Source organism: Pomacea canaliculata, linkage group LG12 (assembly GCF_003073045.1).
Source record: "Pomacea canaliculata isolate SZHN2017 linkage group LG12, ASM307304v1, whole genome shotgun sequence".
Taxonomy (NCBI): domain Eukaryota; kingdom Metazoa; phylum Mollusca; class Gastropoda; order Architaenioglossa; family Ampullariidae; genus Pomacea; species Pomacea canaliculata.
In genome coordinates, this window is record NC_037601.1 from 3555072 (window position 1) to 3583036 (window position 27965).

General features: G+C 42.0%; 2 protein-coding genes across 3 annotated transcripts; one reads left to right on the plus strand and one right to left on the minus strand.

The window, feature by feature from the left end:
* Positions 1-658: 658 nt before the first annotated feature.
* On the plus strand, positions 659-10618 carry LOC112577109 (alanine--tRNA ligase, cytoplasmic-like). The gene is given in 18 exon segments (XM_025260062.1): positions 659-773; positions 776-842; positions 1170-1278; positions 1793-1831; positions 2396-2507; positions 2997-3121; positions 3580-3724; positions 4646-4815; positions 5292-5405; positions 5915-6052; positions 7517-7657; positions 8020-8132; positions 8326-8434; positions 8755-8880; positions 9129-9248; positions 9368-9454; positions 10098-10211; positions 10331-10618. Coding segments are annotated over 18 exon segments (2100 nt in total). The 5' UTR covers positions 659-673; the 3' UTR covers positions 10502-10618.
* LOC112577110 (fatty acid 2-hydroxylase-like) lies at positions 10560-27792 on the minus strand. Of its 2 annotated transcripts, none has more exons than XM_025260064.1 (6): positions 27147-27792; positions 12631-12675; positions 11918-12170; positions 11480-11646; positions 11018-11267; positions 10560-10925 (listed from the first exon to the last, which is right to left on the minus strand). In XM_025260064.1, the coding sequence occupies exons 1-6, from the start codon at positions 27396-27398 to the stop codon at positions 10861-10863; spliced, it is 1032 nt and encodes a 343-aa protein (XP_025115849.1). In that variant the 5' UTR covers positions 27399-27792; the 3' UTR covers positions 10560-10860. The 2 variants fall into 2 exon arrangements, with proteins under 2 accessions (XP_025115849.1, XP_025115850.1); XM_025260065.1 differs by lacking the exon at positions 27147-27792 and adding an exon at positions 12964-13097.
* Positions 27793-27965: the final 173 nt, after the last annotated feature.

Genomic DNA, 27965 nt, shown 5'->3' on the forward strand with positions numbered 1-27965 from the left:
TTATCATGGTGGTAACAAATGGATTTTGTCAGTGTAATTTTCATGTTTAAATTCTGTGATCTCAGTGGTGTGTTGTCTCATGTGGTCATACATGACATTATTCATCCAGTCATAATTTTGGTTTTGGTTGTGAACATTTCATAAAAAACTATCCAAATATTAATTAGAGAAAGAGTAGAACCTAGATTTCTGTAAGTGGATGAGCTAGAAAATCTTTGGATACCCCCACAGATGTTCAGAGGGAAATTTTAAAGCACTGTCAAAAGGAATAGGTCAATGGGGGAGATGCAATACGCTTAAGAGTGGGGGTGGGAATATGCAACATTTTTTTAATGAATTACAAGAAAATTTCTTACCATTATGTGAAATGCTGGTCAATCGGGAAGAATATTTACTTTAAAGTCATTGATATGTCAGTTATGAAAAAACCAGTCTGTAGCTGAACAACAAGCATGCTGCCAAAAATGACCATAATTTTGTTATAAGTATCTGACGATGTGCAGACTTCATAGATCTGTTACTTGATGCAGACTCACAACTTCAGTGATTTTTTAAAACTGAATAGCCATCTATGGAAGAAAAGTTATGGTTTTAAGCATTTGTTTAGTTTCACGGAAATAGATTAAGATGTGGAGAGAAGCATAGAATAATAAAGAAATATTTTGTTTAATTCATGAGAGCTGTTATAATAACGTGTAGGCTACAGACTGCCGCAATACAAGGTCGAGTGGGAAAGGAGGATGTGGACGGCGTTGACATGGCTTACAGAGTGATAGTGATCATGCCAGGACTTTGACTGTAGCATTAGCAGATGGAGGCCGCCCAGATAACACTGGCAGAGGGTATGGATAGGCTTTTGGTGTGTTGGAGGTTTTTAACTTAAAATGTGCAAATGAGATGCAAGCTTTATAGGAATCAGCTTTCAAGTTAGAAAGTGGCTTACAGACCTTAAAACATTTGGCTGAATTTTTGATAGGGAAAATGAAACTTTTGTAAATACTGCTTACACATGAATGTGTGCATGCATGTATAACACAGATATACCAAGATCTGCGAAAGCAGATGAGACCTGGAGCAACAGTGGCATTTGTCAGCCAGGATGGTCTGACTTTGTATAATCTTTGCAAATGACAGAATGTCTGATCAGTCTTTTATCAAATATCATATAGGTATGTGCTGAGAAGAATTCTTCGTCGTGCAGTCCGGTATGCTACGAGAAAAACTCAGTGCGAAGCCAGGAATGTTGCATCTCTTGTGGACATTGTTATTGAACTCCTGGTAAGATCTGCCTATTGATGGTGGTCATTATTGTTATATTTTTGTGATGTGTTGCACTTTATGTTGTTTGCAAATATATATTTAGTAATTAGTTTCTTGGCTGTGATGCTAATAGGTACTAGTTTTTTGTTTGGGGTTTTGAGGCAATTGAGGGATTTAAAATAATTGTGACTATGCAGATGATAATGAGGAGAAACTGTTTTGTCTGTGGTTAGTGCATGTGACTGTGGAGCAAATGATGATTCAGGAGAAATTTGTTTTGAGGTTGGTGCATTTGACTGTGGAGTAGAAAGTCACTGGTTTGAGGGTCACAAGGGCAGTGAAACTCTTGCTGTCTACCCAGTGGTGGCTGCCTGATTTTTCAAGGAAAACAATAATGGAAAAGAGGGTTTGGGTTCTGATCACATTTAGTGTCACAGGCATGCAGTTCACTGCCTCTGTGGCTTGTAGACTGGAATCCTTACTGTTTATCATGAATACTCATAATTTGTTGATGTATTCCTATTGTTTGTAGGGTGATGCATTCCCAGAAGTCAGAAAAGATCCTGAAACGGTAAGCATGATTGCTTTATTTGTGATTGGGGCTGAGCTGGGCCAGTGTGCTGGTCACAAGTTACTTTCTACAGTCAATTCTGATCCCTATGTGTTTCGCCATTTTGATTGTTCACAAGGTTTAGGAAGATTAAGTCCTAGTGCAGGTGATCTCTATAGCCTTCAGGCAGTCAGTTAGTGCCTGTCACCAATATCGGTGAGAAATGGTTGGTCCTGGGTTCAGTTCTCATCTTAGGCATTTTGTTATGTAATGGCTTCTTTGCTATGATATAGCCTTAGTTGCTGGCTTATTTAAACTCCATTCCTTCTTCCCTTTGCCCCTTCCCCGGAGTCTTCACCTCTCTACTTATGCAAAGAGAAATGTCATAGTGAAAGTATCATGGAGAATTACAGAGAACCTTCGTTTACTATGGGCAGATGTTTGCACTATTTCATTTGATGCATTGCAAACTTTTATTATCAGTGCTTAGGATGATGATGCTAGCTAGTTTATATGTGTCGATATGTTCATTGTGTGTCTATCACATTCCTTCTTTCTAATCTTTATTCTGGTTTTACTTAACAGGTTAAAGAGATCATCAACGAGGAGGAGGCACAGTTTTTGAAGACACTCTCACGAGGCCATAGGTTGCTGGAACGCAGCATAAACAAACTTGGAAGCTCAACTGTTCTTCCAGGTAATCAGTTGTTTTAATATCTCCTGTCTGTGTGCGTGTTTGTGTCTTGTATCAACAATACATCATATATTACTAACCTAGCCCAGATATCTTAACCTCTGTTTTAAACGACATAAAACTGTCAGTAGCTAAACGAAGAAAGATGTGTCCATATTGTTACTGTCACTTTTTTTGGATGTAATTGTTTGTGCCAATTTATATGATGATGTACCTCTTAAATTGTAATATTTTATCCTAAAATTGTGTGAGCTGTGTTCACTTCCCACATTATTGAGGCCACATGGCCTAAGCAATAAATTTTGTTTGTTCGTTCATTCTGTGTCTTGTATTAATGTTGACTTGAACAAGCCACTAATCATCCCTACCTGTCATCATTAGAGGAAAAGTAACTTTGCTTGCTGCCTACTTTCATGCTGTTGCCTATTTTCTCATCAACAAAAGTGTCTGCGTAAGCATTGCATTGTGTATTATTTTCTTTTTGCAACACAGGTGATATAGCGTGGCGCTTGTATGACACTTATGGCTTTCCTGTTGATCTGACACTTCTAATGTCTGAAGAAAAGGGGCTGAGCATTGACATGGAGGCATTTGAAAAGGCCAAGCTTCACTCTCTGGTAGGATTGTTAAACACCAATGATCTCTTTTGTGTAATAAGTCTCACCAATATTAGACGTCTTTCATGGCTAAGGATCATTTTAAAGAAAAAGAAAAATCTTCAAATTATCTTCCAGTTTGTGCTCTGCAAATCCTAAGGGTGATCTTTTGAGAACGATGTATAAAATTATAAACTTGTTTTGTGATTCTGATTTTACATAAAGATGTCTTTCCAGAAGAGTTATCCAACTATTAATAATATTGGCAACATTTACTAACACGTAGAATGCAAGAATAATGTTATTGTGGGTAGCATTTGTGTCTGTCTTGTTTGTAGCTATATTTAGTTTTTGCAGCTTTTATTATGATGAGTTTCCCAGCAGACTCATGGGCTACAAAACTGTCCAATTTCCAGCAGTTGTGATAAGACTGTCGCAAAGCTATACAGTCTGTTGCAAACTCGAGTGTTGTATTGCAGGAAATGTCACAGGCAGGGGGAGCCACTGTGGATGATCAGATCAACCTGGATGTCCATGCAATCAATGAACTGCAAAACCGTGGAGTGACACCCACAGATGACTTGCCAAAATATAGTTACACTGCAGACATTGAAGGAAATTACAGTAAGAATATTTTTGAGATGTTCATTCTTTGTGACGTGCATAAATTGGATTTTGTTTTTAACAATTCTATTTTAACTACAGTATTTTCTCTGATTTTACATAGATAATGATAATCGCAAATTTCAGATAAGTGTGGTGGAGTGTCAGTTATGATCTGATATGGTTATATTCAGGAATACAGTTAGGAATGGTTGTCCTGGGTTCAGATCTCATCTCAGGCATGCTGTTATGTAATGGCTTCTTTGCCGTGATATAGCCTTAGTTGCTGGGTCCTTCTAAAACTACATTCCCTCTCCCCCTTTGCATATCTTATAGATGAGCATGCCAAAATCTTGGCTTATAATATGTGACTGTCACCACAAAATGAGTCATAACTCAGAAATTTGAGATTTTAAAAATTTTATGCAATCAAAGTTGACAAGTTTTGAGCTTTTTTTTTTTAAATACCAAAATTATCTTTCTAGTCCAAAAACTGAATTAGTTATGTAGGTTTGAATCGTGTTCTGACAAAAGTGGGTAAAAAATACTGAAAAAATTCATGTCGCTTCTTCTTCACTCAAAAGATCAATTAAGCAAGCGGTACATTAATATCTTTGTCAATGTGTTCACTGTTTTCTGAAAAATGTTTCCCCCACACTCAGATTTATCAAAGTCACTTCCTAAGTCGTCTGCAGTATCATCTTTCCTGTTACCATTTTGAGGTGTCAGCTATAGAGGTTTTGTAGAGTGGTATGGTGAATGCAACATATATGGAGCAAATATGTATGTATGTGACATCAGCTATTGATGATAAGCCTGGGAGGTATTACATAACATTAAAGCTGATCATTGACTGGTGTCCATAGACTGCTAAGGGTTCTTTTTGTGTTTAGATGTCATACATGTTCCAAGTTTTGGAAAGCTGTGTTTCGTGTCCATCAGCATTTGAGGCTACCAAAGGCAAAGTGATCGCTTTGAGATGCAACAAGCAGTTTGTGGAGGAAGTGACCACAGGACAGGAATGTGGAGTGCTGCTCGACCGAACATGCTTCTATGCAGAGCAGGGAGGGCAGATCTACGATGAGGGCTTCATGGTCAAAGATGGAGAAGAGGTATTTGACCTTACACCAATGTGGGTCAAGTCTTCCAGTTTTGCAAGCTCTTTGCCTATGGGTTTTAGAAGATGGAGAGGTGCAAAATATTTATTTTGAAACTAAGCAAACTTTTTGGTGGCTTTTCTTTTTAATGTATTTTATTTATTCTGAGGTGGGGTTCACATGGTGCTATAAACCATTGATTTAGTGTCAGCCTCTTTGGTAAAGGTCAATTTCCCTTCCCCCTCCACCCCGCAAAGATCACAAAACTTGGAGGGTATCTTTTGATTCAGGGAATTTAGCTTACAGTAAAAATATATTGAACTAGCATATGGCTTCCAAAGATAATCAGGATCTGGAAAGTACATTGTTGTTTAGTCAGGAATAACTTTCATGTGGCACTTAAATAATGTAATGTTCACAAAGGTTTGTAAAGCTTTCTGATCTGTTCTTATTGATTTTATTTATAGCTGGCTTTTGGTTGTTTTCAATAGGATGTGGAGTTCAAGGTCAAGAATGTTCAGGTGCGAGGAGGCTATGTCTTGCACATTGGCATAATTGAGGGCACACTCCGAGTTGGGGATGTCATGAACCTTTCTGTTGATGAAGTGAGTCACTCCACCTTTCAACTGTTTTAAAAGATTAACTCTCTGCATCCTAATTTTTCTGAAGTTGCTGCAATAGTTGCAGCTGGCTTGAACTTACCTTTGGTCCATTGTAGGTGCTTTTCATGTGTTAATGTGTGAGTTGTGACTTTTGGGTGACATGGGATGTGCAGGCTAGAGACTAGGAAAATTATACAGCTGGGTGGTAAGAAACAATTTTAAATGAACTTTCATAACTGAATTAGAAGTACAGATTATACCAAAATATTTTATGCTGTTGTACTCCCACTATTTTTTAGATGATGCGAAGAGCAGTGATGAAAATATCACATTATGTATATTCCAGAATATTGACTTTCCTTATCTTTTTCCCAGAGTATTAAACTTTTCTCATTAGATGCAAATAAACAGACTTACCCTGCTACTCAATGACAAACAGTTTTAGCATTTTTGCATGTAACACAAATTATTCAGCAGGTGTTGTTTATTGGCAAGTACATAACTGGTTTCAGCCCAGAAGATGTTCCATCATGAAGAACCACACAGGCACTCATATTCTGAACTTTGCCCTGAGGGAGGTGTTAAAAGAAGCAGACCAGAGGGGCTCTCTCGTTGCGCCTGACCGCCTGCGATTTGACTTCACAGCAAAGGTTGGTGTCCTCCATGACCAGAGCAGATCTCTCAATCCTACCCACCCAATCACCAGTCTTATAGCAGATATGGCTGTTATATCAAGTATTACTTAAGTATATAACACCCTCGTGATGAGACTCAGCCGAATACAAGTCTACTCTTGCAAACCAACAGCAGGATCTGTCAACAGCCCCCCGCTGCAATAGTAACAACACAAATGGGGATCTGAAGTGGTCAGAAGAGATCATCAGAAATCCAAAGAGTACCTGCAGGAATAAAACAATACAATCAGCATAACCCCCATCTCCCTTGTTACTGCTTTGCTAGCCCTTCCAGCACCTCTCTTACAGTGATTCACTAATTAAAAACGTTGTCTACTATGACTGATGCAAACTTTCACACTAACAACAACAAAAATCAACACATTCATATTTAAGTACTGAAAAACTGGCACCGAACCTGCCCACAGGAATTTTCTCGCAGCCAAATTCATCTGCGCATCACACGCATTTGCATACTGGCCAGAGCAGGTACAAACTGAATTAATTGCGGCAGGAGTTATTCTTCTCATTCACACAGCAGCTCGTGATGTATGTTCTATTGCTCACAGAAGGTACATGAAGAAGCACCGATTGCCAGCAATCCGTCCCACATAGCCTGGCTGCGGAACTGCACTATTGCTATGCTTGACGCATGCTGGTATCCGCCAGTGTTCAGCAGGTTCCCCCAGCACTCTCTACAGACTGATATGGACCTCTCTAGCAGCAAACAAAGACTTCTAGTCTGGTTCCCATCCTCCCTCGCTATTTATGCAGATGAGGAAAGCTTCCTGAAGCTTCCATAATCTGCGAGGCTCGGCATCCGTGCGGTTTCATATGTCTGATAGATGCACAGCTCACTATACTTCCGAGCTCAAGGTCCACTCATTGAGGGAATAGCCTTAGCTCAATTCTTCAGAAAGAAAGGCATGAAAATGGAAAGAAAAGACAATAAGGGCCACCCAATAATTAAGCACCGTAAATTGGCCCCATCTACTTTTGATCAGAGGACTAAACTGGGTCAGGAGTGGCTGAAAGACCCATCCCCCATACCCTGACCTGTGTCAAAGCAGCTGGCAATATATGACAGTGTGTGTGTATATATACATAAAATGGTTATTGATGTTAGAAGCAGTTATAGGATGTGTATAGACATGAACGTGAAAGACTGCAAGCTTGAAGTGTCATTCCCATGGATTCTGTTCCTTGTACTCAGCTTTGAAATTTTGTGTCCTTTGGTCTTAAACACTCCTCTCTAAGTTTAAAATTTCTTAGTTCAAAATGTACTTTATGTAAGGTATCATTTGTTTGACCATGAACTAATTTTCTAGCCTGCAAGGTGGGATGTTATTTGTGTTGTATGAATGGTGTGCAGGACTGAATGAATGTGCTTAGTACTTGTAGAGTTGGTCATTATAATTGTGTTTTTATTTTTATGTCTAGGGAGCCATGTCAGTGAAAGAAGTGCAGACTGCAGAGGAAATTGTAAATAAAATAACTAGCAAGAATGAGGAGGTGTATGCAAAGGAAACTGCCTTGTCTGTCGCCAAGAGTATCCAAGGTCTGCGTGCAGTCTTTGATGAAGTGAGTCTGAGGTTGATGAAGTCTGTATAAGAACATGTTTGTATACTCAAAATCACTGGCTTGGCATTAAGTAGTTGCTGTATTATATCATGATCATATGCATGCATAAAATACCTCTGGATAATTTCTTTATGTCTATTAATGGTAGGTATCGTTTTCTGAAATGCAGATCCACTGTTTTGTCTTCATAGCACAGAGGAAAAAAAATGTAGACTAAGAAATGAGTAAATGGATAAAATGTTTTGCTGTTCTTGTAGAATGCTTTTTTGCCCATGTTTTGGGATTAAATGCATTGTAGGGTGGGATTGAAAGGTATCAGTGGTTTGTATTCTAGTGTTTGGATCTTATTCTGCACTTGATAGGTGTACCCTGACCCTGTTCGAGTAGTTTCTGTTGGTATTCCGGTGGAACAGTTAGAATCTGACCCCATGGGACCTGGTGGCTCCTTAACTACAGTAGAGTTTTGTGGAGGAACGTGAGTATTGTAACTAGATGCTGTGACTAAGGTTACAAGTGCAGTGTCTTTAAGTTGTTAACTGATTCTCTAAGGTTAAAAGTGGAGTGTGTTTGATTTGTTCTCAAGAGAATTCTCTACAAGTCCTTCACTATATACCTAGTCAAAGGCAAAAGTTGAGGACAGAGGTTCACACTTTGCTAAATATTTCCAGGCATCTTCGAAGAGCAGGTCATATTGGACAGTTCTACATTGTGTCAGAAGAAGCCATTTCTAAGGGCATTCGTCGCATCATAGCTGTCACAGGAACTGAAGCTGCTAAGGTACGACATGATAGTGCATGAATGTGCATATGGTGCTTAGCATAGTACGAGAGTGTGAAGTTGATAACTTTGCTGTATAATGCAGAAGCATGCAATAGTCAATATTCTCTATTCCCTCCCATGTTCTGTTCCCAACCTAACAGTGGACAATGTTGATATTACTGCTCAGCATTCTAAATCAATATATATATACACTCAATCACTAAATCAATATATATACACTTCAACAAAGATGAGAGATTGACTGAGAGACTTGACACTAGTTCAGTGTAGAGGTAACCATGACAGATGGGGCTTAATTCCCTGTTCCATTGTCGCAGGCACAACATCGTCTGGAAGTTCTGGAGAAAGCTGTAGCAGAACTGAAAGAAAAGGTGGAGAAAAACTCAACAACAAGGGAGTGTTTGGACAAAAAGCTAAACAGGGAGATTGTGTCTTTGGATGATGTAAGTTAAAATGAATCTGAGTTCAAAGGTGGGTAGTATGGTGCCACAACAGTTACACAAGAATTGGGTGACTTATGTTCAGATCTTCTTGTACACTTCTTTGCATTTATCATCTGTTTACAAGGCAAGCTTCCTTGTCATATAGTCAAAGGTGCTGGCTCCATTTAAAACCTCAGTTTCCCATTGGGTTCAAGGGGACAAAATGATGTTTTAAATAGTGATAATTAAGCTGCTGTTTGTTTCTTTAGGAAGTTGCACAGAGTACAATCTGTTACTGGAAGAAGGATGCAATCCGTGCTCAACTGAAGGGACTGAAGACTATTCTTGACAATTTGGATAAAGCCAGGAAGGCAGCAGTCCTCACTGAGGTTTGTGTGATTCTTCTGTGTATGTGTAACCACCATTTTAGAAAAAATACATCTTTAGGTAGTAATATTTCCGAAAAACTTATAAAAACTTCAAAACAACACTTTGGTTATCTTTTTAGGTTGTTGAGCAAAGCAAGCAGCTTATTGATGCGTCTCCTAACCAGAAGTATGTGGTTCATGAGTTCAAGGCTGGCTCTAATGCAAAGGTAAGCTATCTGATTTATTTCCCCGCCCTACCCAACCACCTTGGGTTTTTTTTCCCTCTGAACTGTGTTTCTGATTCTTGAATTTTTATTATTCCTCATTGCACGAACAAACCTCTGAGAAAGTGCCTTTTCTTTTATCTTGGTCCCTTGGTTTCAAATGGTCTCCATTTCTTTCTGACACATTTTTCATTTTATTGCCTATAAGCCTAGAGGGCAATTTTTGCCATAGCTTCAGATAAGACACATCACACTATAACAGTCTCATATGTACAACAAATGGCAACAATATGGCAAAAGATATAGATGAATACACGATGCCAAAAAAAAAAAAAGATTACTTTGGGATAATGCAGTTCGAATAAAATTTGTTTAAATAAGGAACTGTAAATCACTTGAAAACATAACTTTTCCTACCTGTGCAGCAGCCCTGACAGTGACATGCTTTTATAATTTGTCTGTATTTTGGATCAGTTGGTCTGACATATATGGTGTCCGAGTGTGGTGAGTGCATGTGGTTGTAAATGCTATGCATTATTAACGCCATGAGCATTCCTGTCAGGGAGAAGTGAGTATATTTTAATAAATTGATGATGATTATATTATAGTGTTTGCATGTTAATGCGTATCTGCTTTCCATGCGCAGGCACTAGATGCAGCCATGAAGCAATACAAGACTCTCAGCCCCAGTACTTCAGCCATGTTCTTCTCAGTAGACGATGAGGCTGGCAAGATCTTGTGTATGGCCATGGTACCTAAGGTAGGCCACTCTTCCTGCTTATTTCCCCTTTCCCAACTGTCTAGAGTTGCTTTTCATTGCCTTATGAGATTTTGTTTGTTGCTTTTTTCTTGGTAACTACATTCTTTTCCTTTGTACAGGATGTTGCTGACAATGGACTGACAGCAAAAGAATGGGTTGACAAGGTTGTGGGGCTCATTTCTGGAAAAGGTGGAGGCTCAAACGTCTCAGCACAAGCTACAGGATCCAACATTGCTGCACTGTCACAGGCCATGGATGTTGCCACCAAATTTGCCCAGTTAAAACTATGAACTCTTTTAATTAACGGTGAAGAACTTTCTGGAGATTCTCAAGAATAAAAAAAACATCTTTTCTTTCTTCGAAGTTACTTTATGCCAACAAATACAACAATACAACATTGGAATGCATCATTTGCCTTTGTCATTTTATCCAGGGCATTCAACCTTGCTTAAGAATCTTACAAGGCTAATGATAAAATGGAAAAATACTTAAGGCATATGCTGCCAAAGATTTAAAAAGGTTATCACAAAGTTTACTGCAGGTTTCATGCTGTTCACATTTATAGGCTGTTTCAGCGGAAATCCCACAGTTAAAATAAGTCCATTTTCTATTGCATAACAAGAGACCTCGCCTTAACTCATTAAGGTATTCACTCTGTATCCTTTATCAGTGTGCCGAATGGATAGTCCCACAGTTTTGAAGATATTCCAAATCCTGAAAGGAGAAAAGAAAGAAAATAGTTTTTTTACAAATGCTGTTAAAATGCAAGCAGCATTTACCAACAATAATTTTGAAACTATACTTGCCTAATTGCTGTTTTTCAAAGTGATGTTTGACATGATAACGCTTCAAGCTGCTGAAATAGGCAGAGTGGGGTGTTGCATGATGGATGTAGTAGTGGATCAGGTCATAAGCCATGTAGCCAAGGATGGTGCCTGCAAAAATTGCTTGGGCCACAGACACAGGCAGCACCAGGAGGTATGTGCCAAAGATGGCCGCTGCAAACATTGAAGCAGGAACTGGCGGGAACACAAGTCGCATGTTGTCCATGGGAGACTGGAAAACATTTCACATAAAATTTGACATTTACATTCTCTCTCTTGCTTCACCTTGTATGCGAGTTTTCAGGGGGAAGCCTGGAAGGCAATCCCTGATAATGATCGATTGATAGTGACCCTGACCATAACATCAGCAACCTTGTGGCTAGCTTTTAATTAATTCACAATAACTAAATGATCATATAGGCAATATTGGTGAGTAATATGTACCTTGTGGTGTTGTCCGTGAAGAACAAAGTGCATCTTAATAAGCAACGGCGATTTAGGAGGTGGGTTGAGATGAAAAATCCAGCGGTGAATGGAGTACTCAAAAAATGTCCATAGAAAGATGCCAAGTGCAACCAATGCAGGTATAATGAGTGGTGTCACAATGATCTCTATCAAGAAAAAAAATTTGCAAATCAGTAAAAAAAAAAAAAAGATGTTTATGTAAGTCGCTGAAATGGATTTGCGTGCACTTTCTTGTCAGCATCTGCTTGAATGAACCCCAAACAATCATCTTGAAGCAAGAAAATCATTTCAAAAAGTTGTTTACACAGTAAACCAAATTTTCAACTGTAGAAGGCAACCACTATGCTCTGGTAATTTCAATTGAATTCAGTGACAGACTACAAAAATCAGTGATAATACATGTGTTAAAGAACTTGCCTGTTGCCAGTAAGTTCCACCTTACAGTGTTGGAGCTGAGGCCCAGGTAAGACCTTTGAAGCAGGTACAACGATACAGGTATCCATGTCAGGGGGACAAGCCACCACGGACATTTTGACAGTAGCTCCAACAAGTCGGACTTGAAGAGGCGAATAGGCTGATCAACAGGCTGATGTGTCCAGGTGAAGTAGTGTTTGCCCAGACCTGCCACCTGCCCTAGAATGGGCTTACTCCAGTCAATCAATTCATCATCCTGAAAATACATCATGTTTAAACAAACCTGTCAACAAATGTAGCCATAAAATTAAGTCAACATTTGGATGTATTAGTAATTTTAGTTCAGACACTAAATTAGACTTAATTTTCACAAACTCGCATATCTCATGGAAACAAAATTATACCGTCATTTTGGAAAAAAATATTGGGAGCAAATGTTTACCTTGTAATATCACTTTATATTTCCCACAACTAAATATGTCAGTGTTCTTAATCTATCTGTTTTTAATCATTATTTTCTTTTCCTGCTCTAGTACAGTATGTACACTTCTAGAATGAAGTAAAAAAAAAAACCAACCCCAATCTTATTACCTATGTATGAAGTCTTTTAAGAACATCCACTTGAAACGACACCTATTATGACAAATGATGCCTGAAATATGTTGCTGACATACTTAAAGAATGATAGGTTATGTGATGAGGTCACACCAACCCACCTCTGTGCTGAAGTAGGAATTGCTTGTTGGCTTGGCGACACCATTCTGAAACACGCATTAACAATATTATCATGAGAAGTAGGGGACTTATGCCACAGAAATAAATAACAACACATTAAGGTCTGTATTTTAAGGCAGATGGACTAGAAGTAGATGCAATATCAGGAGCGGAGTACTGGGCCGGGGAAAAAAACACCAACGTGTACTCTTCCTATGTTTTTTGTGTCTACTCCTGGTTAGCAAAACCTTCTTTGAAATATATTACAGCTTGTGCTTACACCGACATCACCCGCCCACTGCCTCCAGACAGAAATAGTTTGAGCACCTTTATACCTGTTTACGGTGACGTTCATAGAGATGATAGACACAGTCGATACCCGACCTTTTACAGCTAACCGCCTGCCAACAGCTGTTTCGCTCTCTTTCTCCACTGCTGGTCGCCATCCCTTCACTTTTTTGAGGATTTTTTTACCTGTCTTGTAGCATCTACCTTGTCACCAAGACAATCGCAGCCCCGGGCCGTGTCCTATGGTGGACCCGCAGTTCTTTGTAAACACAGACATCCCTCCATTGTTCAGCAGGCGATGTTTACTTTCATGGGTTAACCGGTGTACCAGACAGTGACAGTTGTTGTTGTTCTCGTCCACCTATTTTTTTACATTTTTAATCACTCTTGGGAGGCCAGTTTCGAGATAAAACTGTTAGTCATCTGCAAAGCATCCACAACTTAATTGGTGTCGAGGGGCTTCGATGACAGCCAGCCACCTTCGAGGCAACACACGCTTGAGCTCATTTCAATGTTAAATTATAACAACAAGAATAATAAAAAAAATATTGATTGGATCTGCGTGCCTGCATGTACTCAAGTAGCTCCGTTTGTCACGTGCAGGTACGCTACCTGGGTGGTTTGTGATGATGCAGTAGAGTGAGTAGACTGTTCGCTCACAGGTGTGTTACTAAACAGTCTGTGGTTACCGACTTTTTATGACTTGTGACGGTTATGAAATATCCTCTCAGCTGAACAGAGTTAAGTTTAACAACAACAACAACAACCCAACAAACACTATGTGTACTTAATTATTGCGTCACCTCTTAAAGCAGACCCAGTAAAACCTAAGATTAAGTAGACGAACCGTGTCTAGCTAGCTTTTTATTTTGTAGATGTTGCAACCTGGCTCACAGGCAGTTAGGTTTTTGAATTATTATTTTTCACCGTTGATTATTAAGCTTTTACAAATGCAGAAAACCGTGATGTACGATTATGACGATCGCTCCTTCGGTGGAGATCAAAGCGAACACGTACACGAAATGACAGGTGAGCTCACCACGAAACACACTCCCAGCCCTAGAGGATGATACACTTTGCTTGAAATAACAGCTTCTATACGGCGTTTGTATCTTAGACATAAAACATGTGTAACGATTGAAAAACTACAGCAACTCCCTGTCCTTCATCTTCACTAAGGACACGTCAGCTCCTCTCCTTACAAACAGAAATGCCGTGAAAAGATTATCATCACAGCCTAAAGGCACATCTAGGAATTTTTTTTTTAATGCAACAGAGAGTTCGGCACAACGATCAGACATTTGCATTAACAACTCCATTAGTTATTACCTCTAGCAAAAGAAAAAAAAATACAACAACAAAAACCTCGCAACAAATCCGCGATGAATTGGTTGCGACACGAACACAACTCGACCTTTTCACCGAAGCTCCACTATCATTTTGAAGCTCAGCATATCGCAATTGATCGCAAACCACTCACAGGCGAGTACACAACCATTCACACCTGCCTAGCCTCCCATCCACCCCGCCCCTCAACACACAATGTAGCTGCCAGCAGACACGTACGATAGGAGACTGTACTGGTGACAGGTGCTATCCGCTGCGCCACCAGGCCTCCCTTGCTAGCGGGATCGCGCGAACCTACCTGTTCCTCCTACACGAGCGCAGGTGCACCTGTCATCAGTGCAGGTGTACCTACAGTCGGTGCACTCGTATCCTAACCCACTTTCAGGTCTAGAACGCAAGTTAAAGGTCGGATTTTTTTTTAAGTTCGTTGTGTGTGTGTGGGTGTTAGCCAAGTTATTTGTTTTTTGTTTGGTGAAGGCGGTGCCCGTGTAGTCTACCTCGCTGTCTCACCTGACCATATATGCAAATCAGGTGACGTAATGCCACCAAGCAGGAGGTTAAGAAACAAAACTCAGCCTGATACCGTCCTATCCGTAGACCAGTCACCTGTCAACCCATGCGTGACCATGGGGTTCTTGGCTCGCTCCGAGCGAGGGCGGGTGCACGTGCGATATGCAACCACCGTTGGCGCATGCTTGACCACGCATATGAGGGGCAACTGCATCGGTCTGCAGGGTCACGTGATGCAGTTGCCCCTCGATAAGGCGTGGGCGGGTGAACTGCGGCTGACATTTGACTGGTACACAGGAGGTTGTGTCTGTAGTTCGATTTCTTTTTTACATCCCCCGTCAGCGTGGCAGACCGCATACGTACGATGTCAGATATGTCGACCTTTTTCTGAGCTCCCCCTAATTCCCCCTTCCTCACCTGACATTTCACGAGGTCGGCGATGATGAGTAGACAGTTTCCGAGGCCGGGTACATCATGAGCTTGAGTGGATTGCGTCATACATAATATCGAGAAGGTCACCAAGCAAGTCTGAGCACGTGGTTGGGTAACCGTTAGGTACAGACGTGTTGGCTTATATCTTATAATAATGTACGTTTGTTGAAGTAGTCTTGGATGTTTGTACAAAAGATGGATAATATACAGGTGCATTCAGTAGACCGACATTTACTGTAAACATTTGCCAAACGTATTTAGTGACTTTGCGATGTGACAAGCCACGAGAACAAGTCACGTGGTTACATCCTGCCTGCAAGACAACAAGACTGTGAGAGACAAACGCAAGACTGCAGTTCCCATGACTGGAGGACTTCTACCCGACTTAAACCCTTCGTGCTCCTGCCTCCAGATTTACGATCTTCTCTTCAAACTCGCGTGGATCCCGATTTACGATATTCTCTACCAGCACGTGCAACTCGACATACGATCTTCACTTCATCTGCCAGCAGGCCGACTAAAACTCGTGACTACAACTCAGTTTGCCTCTCACCACCATCTCACCCTACCCCCACCTCACGACGTCACGACGTCACGCGTACCAGATGGTAGATAAAGAAAATCGGGTGGTGCGATCTCAGGCATGTACCGGGTCCACCGCACGTGCAGTCGTTCCTACAGAATCGTGACACCTTCTACTTGTCGTCGTCAACCCTGAAGCTCACGACACACCAGTTTCAGGGTGGCTATCTCCCAACACTTATCAACCATCTCACATCACTTTTAATACTCGTTTACTCAGGTAATACTCATTGTCGGGTGATCTCACGAGTTACTGTTTTTTTTTAATTACCGATCAGGTTCAGTCAAGTATTATCAATATCTTCACAGCTGTCCACACCTTCTCTTGTCTTTGTCTCCTTTGTCTTTCTCTCCTTCTCTTGTGTGTGGACGAAAAACCCTGTGCTTAGGTCTTGCACCTGTATGTTTTTTTTAAAGTGCTTGAGCCAGGATGTTGTTGGAGAAAGACAGTAAATAAATAAGTTCATTGTTGTTATTACTGTTGTCTGTCGGCAGGCTCTTGTTTTCTCTCTTTCCTACGGGCTATCCAGCGGCGCAACGGTTAGTGCCTGTCACAACAGAGTGAGGGTTGGCTGTCCTGGGTTCAGCTCTCGTATCGGGTAGGCTGTTCTTTTTCTGCAAGTGGCATCCGTTTACAGGGCTGGGTGCCTTGTGACGTAGCTTAGTTGAGGGCTCTAAACACCAATCCCCCGGCAGCCACGTAAATCTGTCTTGCGCAGGTACCCGACCCCAATATCCACTCAAGCCAAACTACCCCAGTCTCTTACACAACCACCACCACCCAGCATTGACCCCAAACGGAGCAGGTCACGTGTACTGTTGGCAAGCCATTACCAAGTCCCTGTACTCTAGCACGCCACTAACTACGTCATGTTGGGGTTATCTCCTCTCCTGTCAAACGCCTCCTCCTGAACTAATTTACTGGTACTGGTTAATTAATTAACCAAAAACCAACTTACCCAAACCACTTCCTATTGTAATTCTAAGTTAGAGAGAGAGAACTCGAACGTTTGCCGAGCGTTTCATGAGGAAAATCATTATCATTATCATCATCCATCCTTCATCAATCATCAATAATCATCATCATCATCGTCGACCTAAGTGTTGAATGTGAAAGGTAAACCACTCGCGATGATGCAATCATGTAAAATATATAAGAGCAACAAACAATAAACATATTACATTAGATCATCAACAGTAGCTGAGAAATCGTACTAAAGTTTTTAGCATCGTTTACAAACCATTGATTTACGCACACACGAAGTGAAAACTGCAGATTTGAATTCTAACAAATCACTATTTAAAAAGTCAGATTCCTTAAGGTGCGTGCGTATATATCTGTTGGCAAAGTCGCCGGAACTTGGACAGCCAGCCAGGGAAGGAATATTGAAACCGTGAACCTTATCCAGGACAACAAGACAACACAGTTACTTCAACACACACACACCCAACACTCACCCACCCAATACCCCCAGTGGTCCCCCATCCTCTCCCCCATCCATCCTGTCTGGGAGGGATTGCAGGACTTGTTTGTTGGGCGGTGTTGTGTGACGAGGGCTCTGTCCTTGACAGTCTTGCCAGCTGCACAACAGACTCTGAGCTCTCGTCAACCACGAGTACAACAGACGACGTCACAATAGCTTGTCGTTCAGTTCCCACCCAGGCACCGAGGACCCACCCAGGCACTGAGGACCCACCCAGGCACCGAGGAGAGAAAAAAGAGCTGCGGAGGGGCCACCTGCCTGCTGTATACTGCCGTGTAGACGCATGCGCACAACTCTTGCGCGACCACGAGTCGGCACTTCCGGTGCAGCTGCCAGCTGTGGTCGTCCGCACTTTTCTCTTTTCTCTGACACGCTCGCCACATGTTGCACTTCACAGGCAGTACACACTGTAAATAATTAACTGGTTTGTTATCATCGTTTCTTCTCGTTTCAGTACACGAGAGATCGGTGATGTTTAAGTGGCATTTTAGTAATGACAAGTCTTGGTGGCGTGCAATTTCCGCAAGGATCAATAAAATATTGTCATGACGATTGTTTACTATCGTTGTCAAGGAGATGTAATGAGGTTTGCACCAAGAATTCATTGCGGCCAAAGAGGATTTGTGTGTAAAATCGAAGGCCATTACGATTGAAGATTTGAACAGCGGGGGAAGTTTTTTTAAAATCAATGAATATGGAAATTTATTTATCCGTGAGCATTAGGAATTATTGTCGAATAAAAACTGATTTACCTTTAATCTAACTTTTAAAAAGTCTGCATAACAACTCATGTAAACTAATATATAAAAATAATTTTAAAATGTACTTCTAGAACACGCAAAATAACGAATTTACACGTTTAGTGATCTGTAAATCGTAAGATCATAAAACAGCTTCTTTCAAAATAAAAATAAGTGATAAAACATATTGAACATCGAAAGGGTGGATACAATATAATTAACTGCGAAAAAAATCATGAAATTCATTTTTTGTCCAAATTTACTTATTTAAGCAAATATATTAAAATTGTATTATCACTGTTTAAATGATTTTTTCTCTATAATTTCATTTTTTAGTATCATTTGTTCATCTATATCTTTTGTCATATTGTCACCATTTGTTGTACATGAGATTGTAATTGTGATGTATGTTTTATCTGATGTTATGACTAAAAATGTCCGCCTGGCCTTACAGCCAATACAATAAAATAAAAATGAAATTCACACTCACGACCTCAGGACAGGAGAGAACTGATACAACATGACTCACGGACCTTGCTATTGAAGACAACATCTCTAAAGCCTGAACTGTTTGTAAACAGACTCAAAGGCCAGCTGGCGCACTCGGTGTTTATTTCATTTATTTTGAGGATATTGATATTGTCGGTATATATTCTATTTCAGCGCACATGCATTTAGAACATGAAACTTATTATTTCTGCCTGTTTGGTGCTGTTTATAGTTTCCCCCACCAACACCCCACCCCTCCCGCTGACAGCGAAGTACAAGCTTTGCCACGAATAACTACTTCGCTTGAAACCATCCTGAACTCTCCTGCTCATTCACATATGGAAGAATTAAAAAATACACACTATGGAACATTCAAATTTGATTATATGTTATCAACATATCTCTTGTTGTGGAAGTTATGGCTTTTATTTGCATCAGTTAATATTTCTAACCCTATACCCAACAGTAAATTACATCGATTCCCCGAGCTCTTCAATCATCGAATTGTATTAAATGAATTTTAAGAGCTAGCCTCTTGGGATGTCTGGTGAGCACTGCTCTCCGCGCGCAATGATGTTCCTGGGAACATTGTTCCAGCTGCCACACTTGAGGCAAAACACCACAACAGGAACAAAATTGAAAGTTGACAAATCCGCATCCTGTTAACATGTGCATTTTTTATGCTTAGAAACTGCAATAATATCCAACCTGTGTGCAATCAATGCATTTAAACTGCTCGTGGTTCGATAAATTTGTTTTTTTTTTTTCTCGTTTGCTGCGCTCACCATCTCTTGGACTTGTTGTGTTGCCGGATGATCTGTCCATGGGAAACACAACCGCTAGCACGATTAGGAATGAAATAGCCAGTCCCATCAATTCACCATCCACCAACACCCAGGTGACCACACTGATTTGTTTGGCGATTTTCTGAACATTTCTAACTCGGAAAAAAGTCGGCTGCAGGGTTTCAAAGTCATCGTGAAGGAGCGTGGAGACTAATCCCAGAAGGTTGATGAACGATCGCTTTTGCCAGAATTATTTTTGCTTCTGACCAGCTCAGGTCACCAAAGCAGCTATCGGACAGGATGATAGGGAATTAAACTTGAAATTTATCGAGGACAGCGACTGTTGCCGCGCGCAGATGAAGAAGATGTCTGATGCCAGGAAGCCTGGGTAGCTAATGGACGCCGCGCAGAAATCCGTTAAACGTTTGACATTTTATGACCACCTGACCTGATTGCTGTGAGTACCCGAGCTGTGCACCCCCCACACCCCAGAGTAACCAGCCGCTGACGTCACAGCCTCCCAAAGCATTCTGGGAAGAAGATGGCTTCGTTGCTGAATCGACTGAGAATAAACGATGTAGGGAAAGAACCTAACCTTTTTATTTGTGTCGTGGTGCATGTCGACTTCTATATTAGTAAATAAAAAGAAAATAAAGGCCACACACACACACTGCCATCAGCCGAGTCACTCTCATCCAGCTTGTTGTTTCTATTTGCTGAGCACAAGCTCAGGTCGTGAGATTCTGCAAAATCCACGAAAAGTGTGGGGCAACACATGTTTTAATTTCAAATCACATCCGTGAAACCAGGACTGATATTTCGTAACGAAAACACTGCTCATACAGACTGAGGTCAGGGTGACTGAGATGTTGCCTGCCTGTCGCCAGATGTCGCCATCTCGCGGGTTATCTCGACAATCAACGATATCAACAGGACTTACACTCCAGCACGTGCATGCATTTCTCTCAAAGGCTTCAAACAGATGATGACATCGGACGACTCTATTGATCCTTCTTTGTCTCTTTCATCTTTTTCTTGTTTTTGTTTTTACTCATCTGTCATAAATCTGGTACACGTCATCGTCAGCCTCTCTCTCAGACACACGCAAGAGTTCAGGTGGCGAGATTCTACAGGTGACTGCATGAAACTTTCACGAGAATGTTCACTAACACTGAACACTGTTCACACTCGCGAATTTCAGGTACGCGGGACCTGGTGCCGCCTCCTGGCGGCCCTCAAAGCTCCAGACTAGGGACCGTAACTTGCTGCATCAGGATGAGGACGGACGGAAGTAAAGACGACTGCTGCGCACATTGTCGCTCATTTCCATTGGCTGCAATAACTGTAATGTCCGTTTGCACGCAACCTTTCCCTCCCTCCTCCCTTCATCGAGTGTATGCGTTTCCTGTTTTGTTAGGCAGGCAGCATATTCACTAGAAAATGTATGTGAAGTTAAAGAAAAAAAAAAAGGTATTCACATTTGCTTAAGGAAACCATTTTGGAATGAAAGTGTTGCCACGAAAACATTCATCCGACCTATCGACACTTTCACGAAACCACACACACAGACTATGATCTTCACGGAACTAGTTATATATAACAAGAGGATTTACAGCTTGTTTCGGGTGTGATGAGAACAAACGTAAAGGGGAAAAATCCCCCTTCCCCACATACAAAAGAAAAGAAAACTGGCAAAAAAGGAGAGGGGAAGAATGGAGGACAAGGTAACACCAATAAAGAACGAGCTAAAATAATACTGAGTGTCGAGGACTCGCATACCTTCCTCTCCCCTGATGTCATGGCGATGGGGAAAGGGCAATAAAACATTTACACTCCGTTATAAACAAATCACACTTTGTTTTACAAGGCGATAACACAGTGTACATGTCTCCCACACCATCCACATCTGAACACCCCATTAGTCATCTCACGCAGGAATACAATAGTCAATGCGCGGGACTGTCCAGGCTGATCTGAAAGAAAGAATTTGAAAAATTTGAGAAAAATTCTGAGGAACAGAATGTTAAACAGAGAAAAGGATGAAATTTTATTCTTAAAGGTTCCGAATACGACGAGATGATCGCTTTCTCTTTTTGTTTGCTTTGTTTTTATTTTTTGAGTTTTTATTTTTTGTTTTTGTTTTGTTTTTGTTTTGTTTTGTTTTGTTTTGTTTTTTTTTTTTTTTTTTTTTTTTTTGCTACAAGGAATCATGCAGGTTGGAGGATCAGGCAATGAGCAGAAAGCACAGGGTGGAACATCAAAGACCGCTAAGATACAAAAGCAAGACAAAAACACATGGCAGCCGATATGTAGTTTGTTCTTCACAGGAGCTAGCAGAACCTGACAGACAGAAAGGTCTCAGACAGGGACCGTCTTTGGTACAGAAAGATGAATAATAGCAATATCGTGTTGCACTCTCTGGAGAGCTGGGCGGTTATCGCCTGTCACCAACACAGTGAGGGTTTGCTGTCCTGGGTTCAGCTCTCATCTCGGGTAGACTGTTCTTTCTCTGCATGTAGCATGTTTACAGGGCTGGGTGCCTTGTCGTGATGTAGCCTTAGTTGCTGTTCAGGGGTGACCCTTACCGATGTAAGAAGTCTTGAACTGACAAAGGTCCCCCTGACCATTCAATTTCTGTGTTTGCACAACAGTTCACACGAGTGTGAAAGCAGAATCAGTTTCCTAATGAGCAGCGGTAGCATTTTGCTAAGGCAGGGTCTCCAATTTTCGTCTAAAGTTGCTAGGGGATGGGTATGGGGCAAGAGCTGTGTGGGTCTGGGGTATGGACCTCATTCACACGCGGCTCTCCCGACTTTCCGAAACGAGGCGCCGCAGGCTTCATAGCTACGAGAGAGCTCCACAAAAACAAATCACACAAACACTGCTATGAACCCTTCTGTACAATGATGACGTCAGATGGCAAATGTGAGTAGCCGGTCTTGCAAGCGGATGCCGCATGATGAGAAAGTTTGTCCAAGACGAGATGTGACCTCAAGACACCCGATATTTAGTACATGGGTTACAATTGTTTGAAGAAGGCTTCATCGCGGTTTTCTCGTTTCTCGCACATCAGCAACAGGGAAAACCCAACTGACATCATATTTCTCATCAGTCACGAGTCATGTTTCGTCTAGTTCCGGACTTTGGCCATTGTCCATTGACTATTGTCATGATTTGTACATCAGGGCCTGGGTTTGTACACGGGTAGTATTTTTGAACACTCATTTCATCTATTCTCCCGATTATGGGAGGGGGCTGTTAGGGCTGAAAATACACACTCACATGCACACACACACACACACAATTAGGACAGTCACAAAACACAGAATGGCATTTACAAATGCACAACCACACACAGGTCGTACTGGAAAACGCTTATGAAGACAGAAAAAATGTAACAATATCTCAAAAACGGAGAAGGAAGTCGCGGCATGTGAAAGGCGAGGGAGGCATGCCTGCATTCAAGACGACAGTGTGTGCAACACGATGACTTCACATTAAGGATCATCATACGTTCAGGTCTGCTGCTCGCTAGGGTGGGGATTGTAGGGTAGGATCGGGGTATTGATTCAAGTACACGTACAGGTGCACCACACATCAGCGAGCACGCGGTATGGCATTGTGAATGGTGTCCCTGTCTAGCGGGGTAGCTACCCGGGGTAGAGTCTATCGCTAACCTCAGCACTGTAGTTAACTATGTCGGCCAGTCACGGTCTACTCGGTCCTCATTGAAGCGCCCCGCCTGTCAGCAGTAACACTACTCCTATTATGACTATAAGCACGAAACATTACTACTTTCTGCCCTTCCTTTCTCCATCCCCTCTCCCCCTAAACAAATAATAAAACCCTTGGAACTCTAACGCTAAGTCACAACCATTAAATTGTTGCTGTTGCTGTTTTTTGGGTTGTTGTTATTGTTGTTGTTAAAAAGATAAGCAATGTGTATCAGGAAGGTATTCCAACCAACACCTTGTCTTTTTACAAAAGTAGGAAAAAGAGAGAGAGAAGGTAAAGGGAGAAAAAGCAAACAAAACAATTTCGAGCAGGGGGAGAGAGGGGAAGAGAGGAGGGTTAATGTTTTTAAGTCAACACAGCAAGCAAGACCATAGTAAGACTGGAGCTGGCCTTGTAAACAGACACCACATGTTTACCCGAGAAAAGATGTTAACCACGATACCCGAGCTTCCATCATTGGATTAGTGCGAAGGGATGCTGTTTCATCGGACTGCGTTATGGGAAGGAAAAATGGACAGGGGGACAGAAAAAATAAATAAGAACCAGAGAGCGAATAAAAGTAAGACAGAAAAAAATGAATAAAAAAGAAACATGACAGAAGGAATAAGAGAAAGGACGGATAAGGCGTTTGAAGGAGTTGAAGATAGTACAGACCTTAGTCATTAGAAGCATTCAGGACATTCGTCATCAGCCGGCAGTTATAACTTGTCATCTTTCATCTAAAAAACTTAATTTTTGTATTTGTCCAATGGACCCTCGACTAGCTGAAGCGTCTTCCCCGAACACGTGACTACACGTGTCAGCTTGTCGCAGGGCTGTGAGCACCGCCAGAAGTCCTCCCACTATACAGCCTGTGGTTGTTATTTGTTGTTATTTACATGTTTACATTCCTTTCTAACTTCCTCCTTGTTCTCATTGCGCGTTCGTACATGCGCGAGCGTCGGTGTTAGTGTGTGTGTGTGTTCACTCGATCGTTTTCCTTCGATCTTAGACTACAAGATCCAGAGCTCAGCAAGCACACAAGCACTCGATACATCTCCCGGGTTTTTGTGATAGTCTCCCCACCCTTTCTGCAGTCCCTCTGATGAGTGTTGTGATGCCTTTGCCAGCCTCGCCACACCCTTCCTACGCCAACACAGCAAATGGCGGAGTTTGAAGATAATTACCACACCTGCAGCGACACCTGGCTGTTGTCTGTACAGACCTCACCCCTCCTTCACATCCATAGTTCCACCCTTAATGCTTTATTCTTCGCTCTCCCCTGATGTTTAACAAGACATCTTACCCAAGAAAGCTGAAATTAAAACATGGAGAATTGATGTTTAACATTGCCAGTCTCTCTAGTCGTCAAGTCGTTTATATCTACCCCATGTTGTGTCAGGTAGTTCATACCCACACCCAGGGCCACCCACAGCCAGCATGGGCCCCTGGGCAGAGACCTCTCCGGCCCTATTTTCCCAGTACATGTATATAATGATATGCTCACAATTAGATTGACTAAGGCGGGGTCCCACTCACAGCCGTGGACCCGGGTACAGTATCACCCATTGCCTCCACCCTTATGTTACACCTGTCTATAGCTGACATACTGTTTTGTTTTTTGCTGTCCTAATACACTGAATCTGATGTAATGTAAGGAAACTATGTGAATATATAGTATACGCCCTACTAAACCCATAAATAAGTGATACATCCAAAAAAATAAATTACAATAATGCTTTGTGGGGGATGAGTCAGCAACATACCCAAGCTTTAAAAAAACCCTAACAAAGTCTCCGTGTTTAAATATAAATATATACTTATGGTAATCGATGCAGATCATTAATTTGTAGTATAATTATGACACTATTTGCGGTGCCCAGTAATTATATAAACTGTTGCCCTTGCGAGTATTTAACTGACGTTGTCTCCCTTGACATTTAATTGACGTTGTCTCCCTTGACACACCCGGACATAATAAGTGAGAAGAGGCACATAATAAGTGAAGAAGATGATGGCAGGTGACAAAAGCGACAAAATGCTTACCTGGAGATACTAGTTACAGATGCTAATGAAATCATTATCAGCTCGATCTGGCAAGAGGCCGCGCTTTTTAACTTTTGCTGAAGTCTGTCCCAGTCTAGGAATGAAAATTAATAAAATTATTCGCTGTTCCCCTAAGGGAAGACCATTTGGAAACTGTTTCCTTAAAGAATATCGCACACTTCTGGACCTTCTGCTGTCTTGGATGTCACTTTGTGACCTCAACAAGTTGAACCTTAACATCTTATTATGCATGCACAAAGAATACTGTTACGATGATTATTTGACACTCTTAATTAAGTCAAAATGAAACCCTTTAAAACAAGAATATCAACAACGAGGTTGACATTTGGATGACAACGAAATGCAGATGTGCTACTCATTGTTTGGCACATGTAAAACTAATAATAATAATAATAATGGGTAATTATAATGCGCAGCATCACGACCAAAATAGTATGACGATCACATCCTTCAGAGTTGTTTAGTCGGTTTGACCAAAAAAAAAAAAAAAGCCCAAAAACGCCTCGTTCATCAAAAACAGATTTCTTTTGGAGGGAGGGTGGGAGGAAATAAGATGACGAAGGGGAAAGGAATCCTGAGGACCCGGAGACAACTCTCGACCGCTAGTCATGTAAGCAAATGTCATGAAAATACAAGACATGTACTCAACCTCTGACTAATTATCGTAACAAACGTTTGACACGTGCACCACCCTGAGCCCCGGTGGTGTTCACACCTGTTCACTGTGACCTTCAGGTACAGACGCATTTGCAGGTGCTTGTCGCTAGGTTTCATCGTTAGTTCAAACTTTTACGAAATTCAATAAACCCAGACATTCTTTCTTATTCCATGTTCAAAAAAACAAAACAAAACAAAAAAGCCCCAAAAAACAAAGAAACAAACAAACAAAACACAAAACAAAAGGGCAAAACAAAGCCAACACCTTAGTTATATCTTATCAGGTATGACTCGTCTTCTGATCTTCCTAAAACAAAGCGCTGTCCGTTATCTTTTGTCAAACAGACGCCAGGCGAGGTTGTCTTTCAACTAATTGTTTACTTTTCAAACATTTGTTTACATTCAAATTCATACTCTACTTCATATGGAACAGGTTCGTCCACTTTATTTTTATGGAAATTGCGCAAACATACATACTAAATGTTCCCAGTTCAGGAAATTGTTGACCCGGTTAGCAAATATACCCGCCACCCGTTCACTGCACACACGTCTGGGTAGACACGCGTTCGCGCACGTACACACTCCCACACATAAACAAACACACACGCATGCTCCCTCTCTCACATTCACACATGCACACTCTCTCACACACTCATACAAACCCCATCACAAAGCTCGTTGTGAAGTCCACTACTCATTAGTTTTCTCTCACTACCACCCTCCCCTTGCTAGGTCCCTCCCCTCTGATGCGCACAACGTGTGAAGGATTTGAGGAAAACAGACTCAAGTGCAGGTACTGACCCCTATCCCCCACACCTCACACAAACAGAAAACAAGACCGAGAACAATGGTAACGAGCAGCGCGCGCCTGTTGCACGCGTCACAAGGCCACGCGCCGTCCGAGATGCGGAGTTTGACGACGCCGACTGCGGCTGCGCAGTGGAGGGGAGGAGGTGTAGGTGTGCAGCAGGCGGGAGGATGAGGGGGAAGCGTACACAGCCTCTCAAACACTGCCACGTGCACTGAGTTTACTGGCACGAGGTCCGAGGCTGGTCGATGAAGTCAGTCAGACCAGCGATGCGGATGTTTGTGGTTTAGAATGGGGGAAGGTAGAGGTGGTCATGTGACCAGCGTTGGACAAATTCCCCCCCCCCCACACACACACCTCCCTTTCGAATGTTATCGTCGTAGTATTTTACACCAGACATTCATAAACAGTAACACTCGGCCAACACATTTTAAAAACTGATGATAACATTTCATAGTCTCGGGTATGGGGTGGGATGAGGGATACAGCCATGTTGACGGCGAGATCACGTAAAAGTGACGGAAGTAGGGGTGTAGGCTGGGGAAGGGGAAAGAGAGGAGGAGAAAGGTTGTGAGTGAAATTGCAGGGAAAGGAGAACACAACGGTCAGTCTTACCTGCTGCTCCTCTGAATCTCCAATTCGGTATTTCCGAAGCATGGCGTAGGCGGCGCTGCTGTGCTTGTGTGGCGACATCTGCATGATTTGCGTGACATCTTGACCCGCATGCTTGACGAGGACCTCGCGGCCACCCGGGTGCCGATCTACAAACTTCGTCACGTCGTACGTGAGGCCAGAGTTGACGATGCACACCCTCTCGGCAGTTGGCGGTCTCTGCCTCAGCAGTGCAGGCTCCTCCGCACCCCCCATCGTCTGCTTCCTACCTTCTTCCCTCTCTCCACCGCCGCTTGTCTACCTGGCGCGTGCTCAGGTGTGCAGAGCTCACCCCCCGCGCGTGCGCGCACGACAACACTCACAAGGCTTATAAACAGAAGGTACTCGGACAACATTCGTGGGGGAGTCCTCTTCGCCAAGAATCCGTGTCAAGGTTACGCTTCATTCGTCTAATCAAATCCCTCGGTGCAGGTCGCGGCGAGGTCAGGCCAAGCAAGCGCTGACGTGATTGGTCGTTTCGTGGCGTCTGCGGCGTGACCAAGCGTTGCCGAGGTTATGAGATGGCGCTAACAGTCGCGGCACGCTAACCGGCTTGTCGCAACTCATCGATTTGTCTTTTATAACTTTTTCGGTTGCCGCGAATATAGCTTCTGTCACCGCGATAAAGCTGCTCACCCCCCAACTTGGAGGGGCCGCGACATTTAGCCTCATAGTCTCTCCACTGTCGTAGTCCGCCGCTGATCCATGTAATCGCGAATATCTTGATGTCATAGTCGGCAGACTGGAAGATAGACACTCGGCGGACTGTCAACAGTCTTAAGC

What these genes read in the sequence shown, in the direction of transcription:
- LOC112577110 (XM_025260064.1), bottom strand. Translation starts at nt 27,398, where the DNA reads ATGGGGGGTGCGGAGGAGCCTGCACTGCTGAGGCAGAGACCGCCAACT. An exon ending in GAGATTCAGAGGAGCAGCAG is followed by an intron (nt 12,676 to 27,146) that starts GTAAGACTGACC and finishes TGCGTGTTTCAG; the next exon opens with AATGGTGTCGCCAAGCCAAC. An exon ending in CTTTGAAAAACAGCAATTAG is followed by an intron (nt 10,926 to 11,017) that starts GCAAGTATAGTT and finishes TTCTCCTTTCAG; the next exon opens with GATTTGGAATATCTTCAAAA.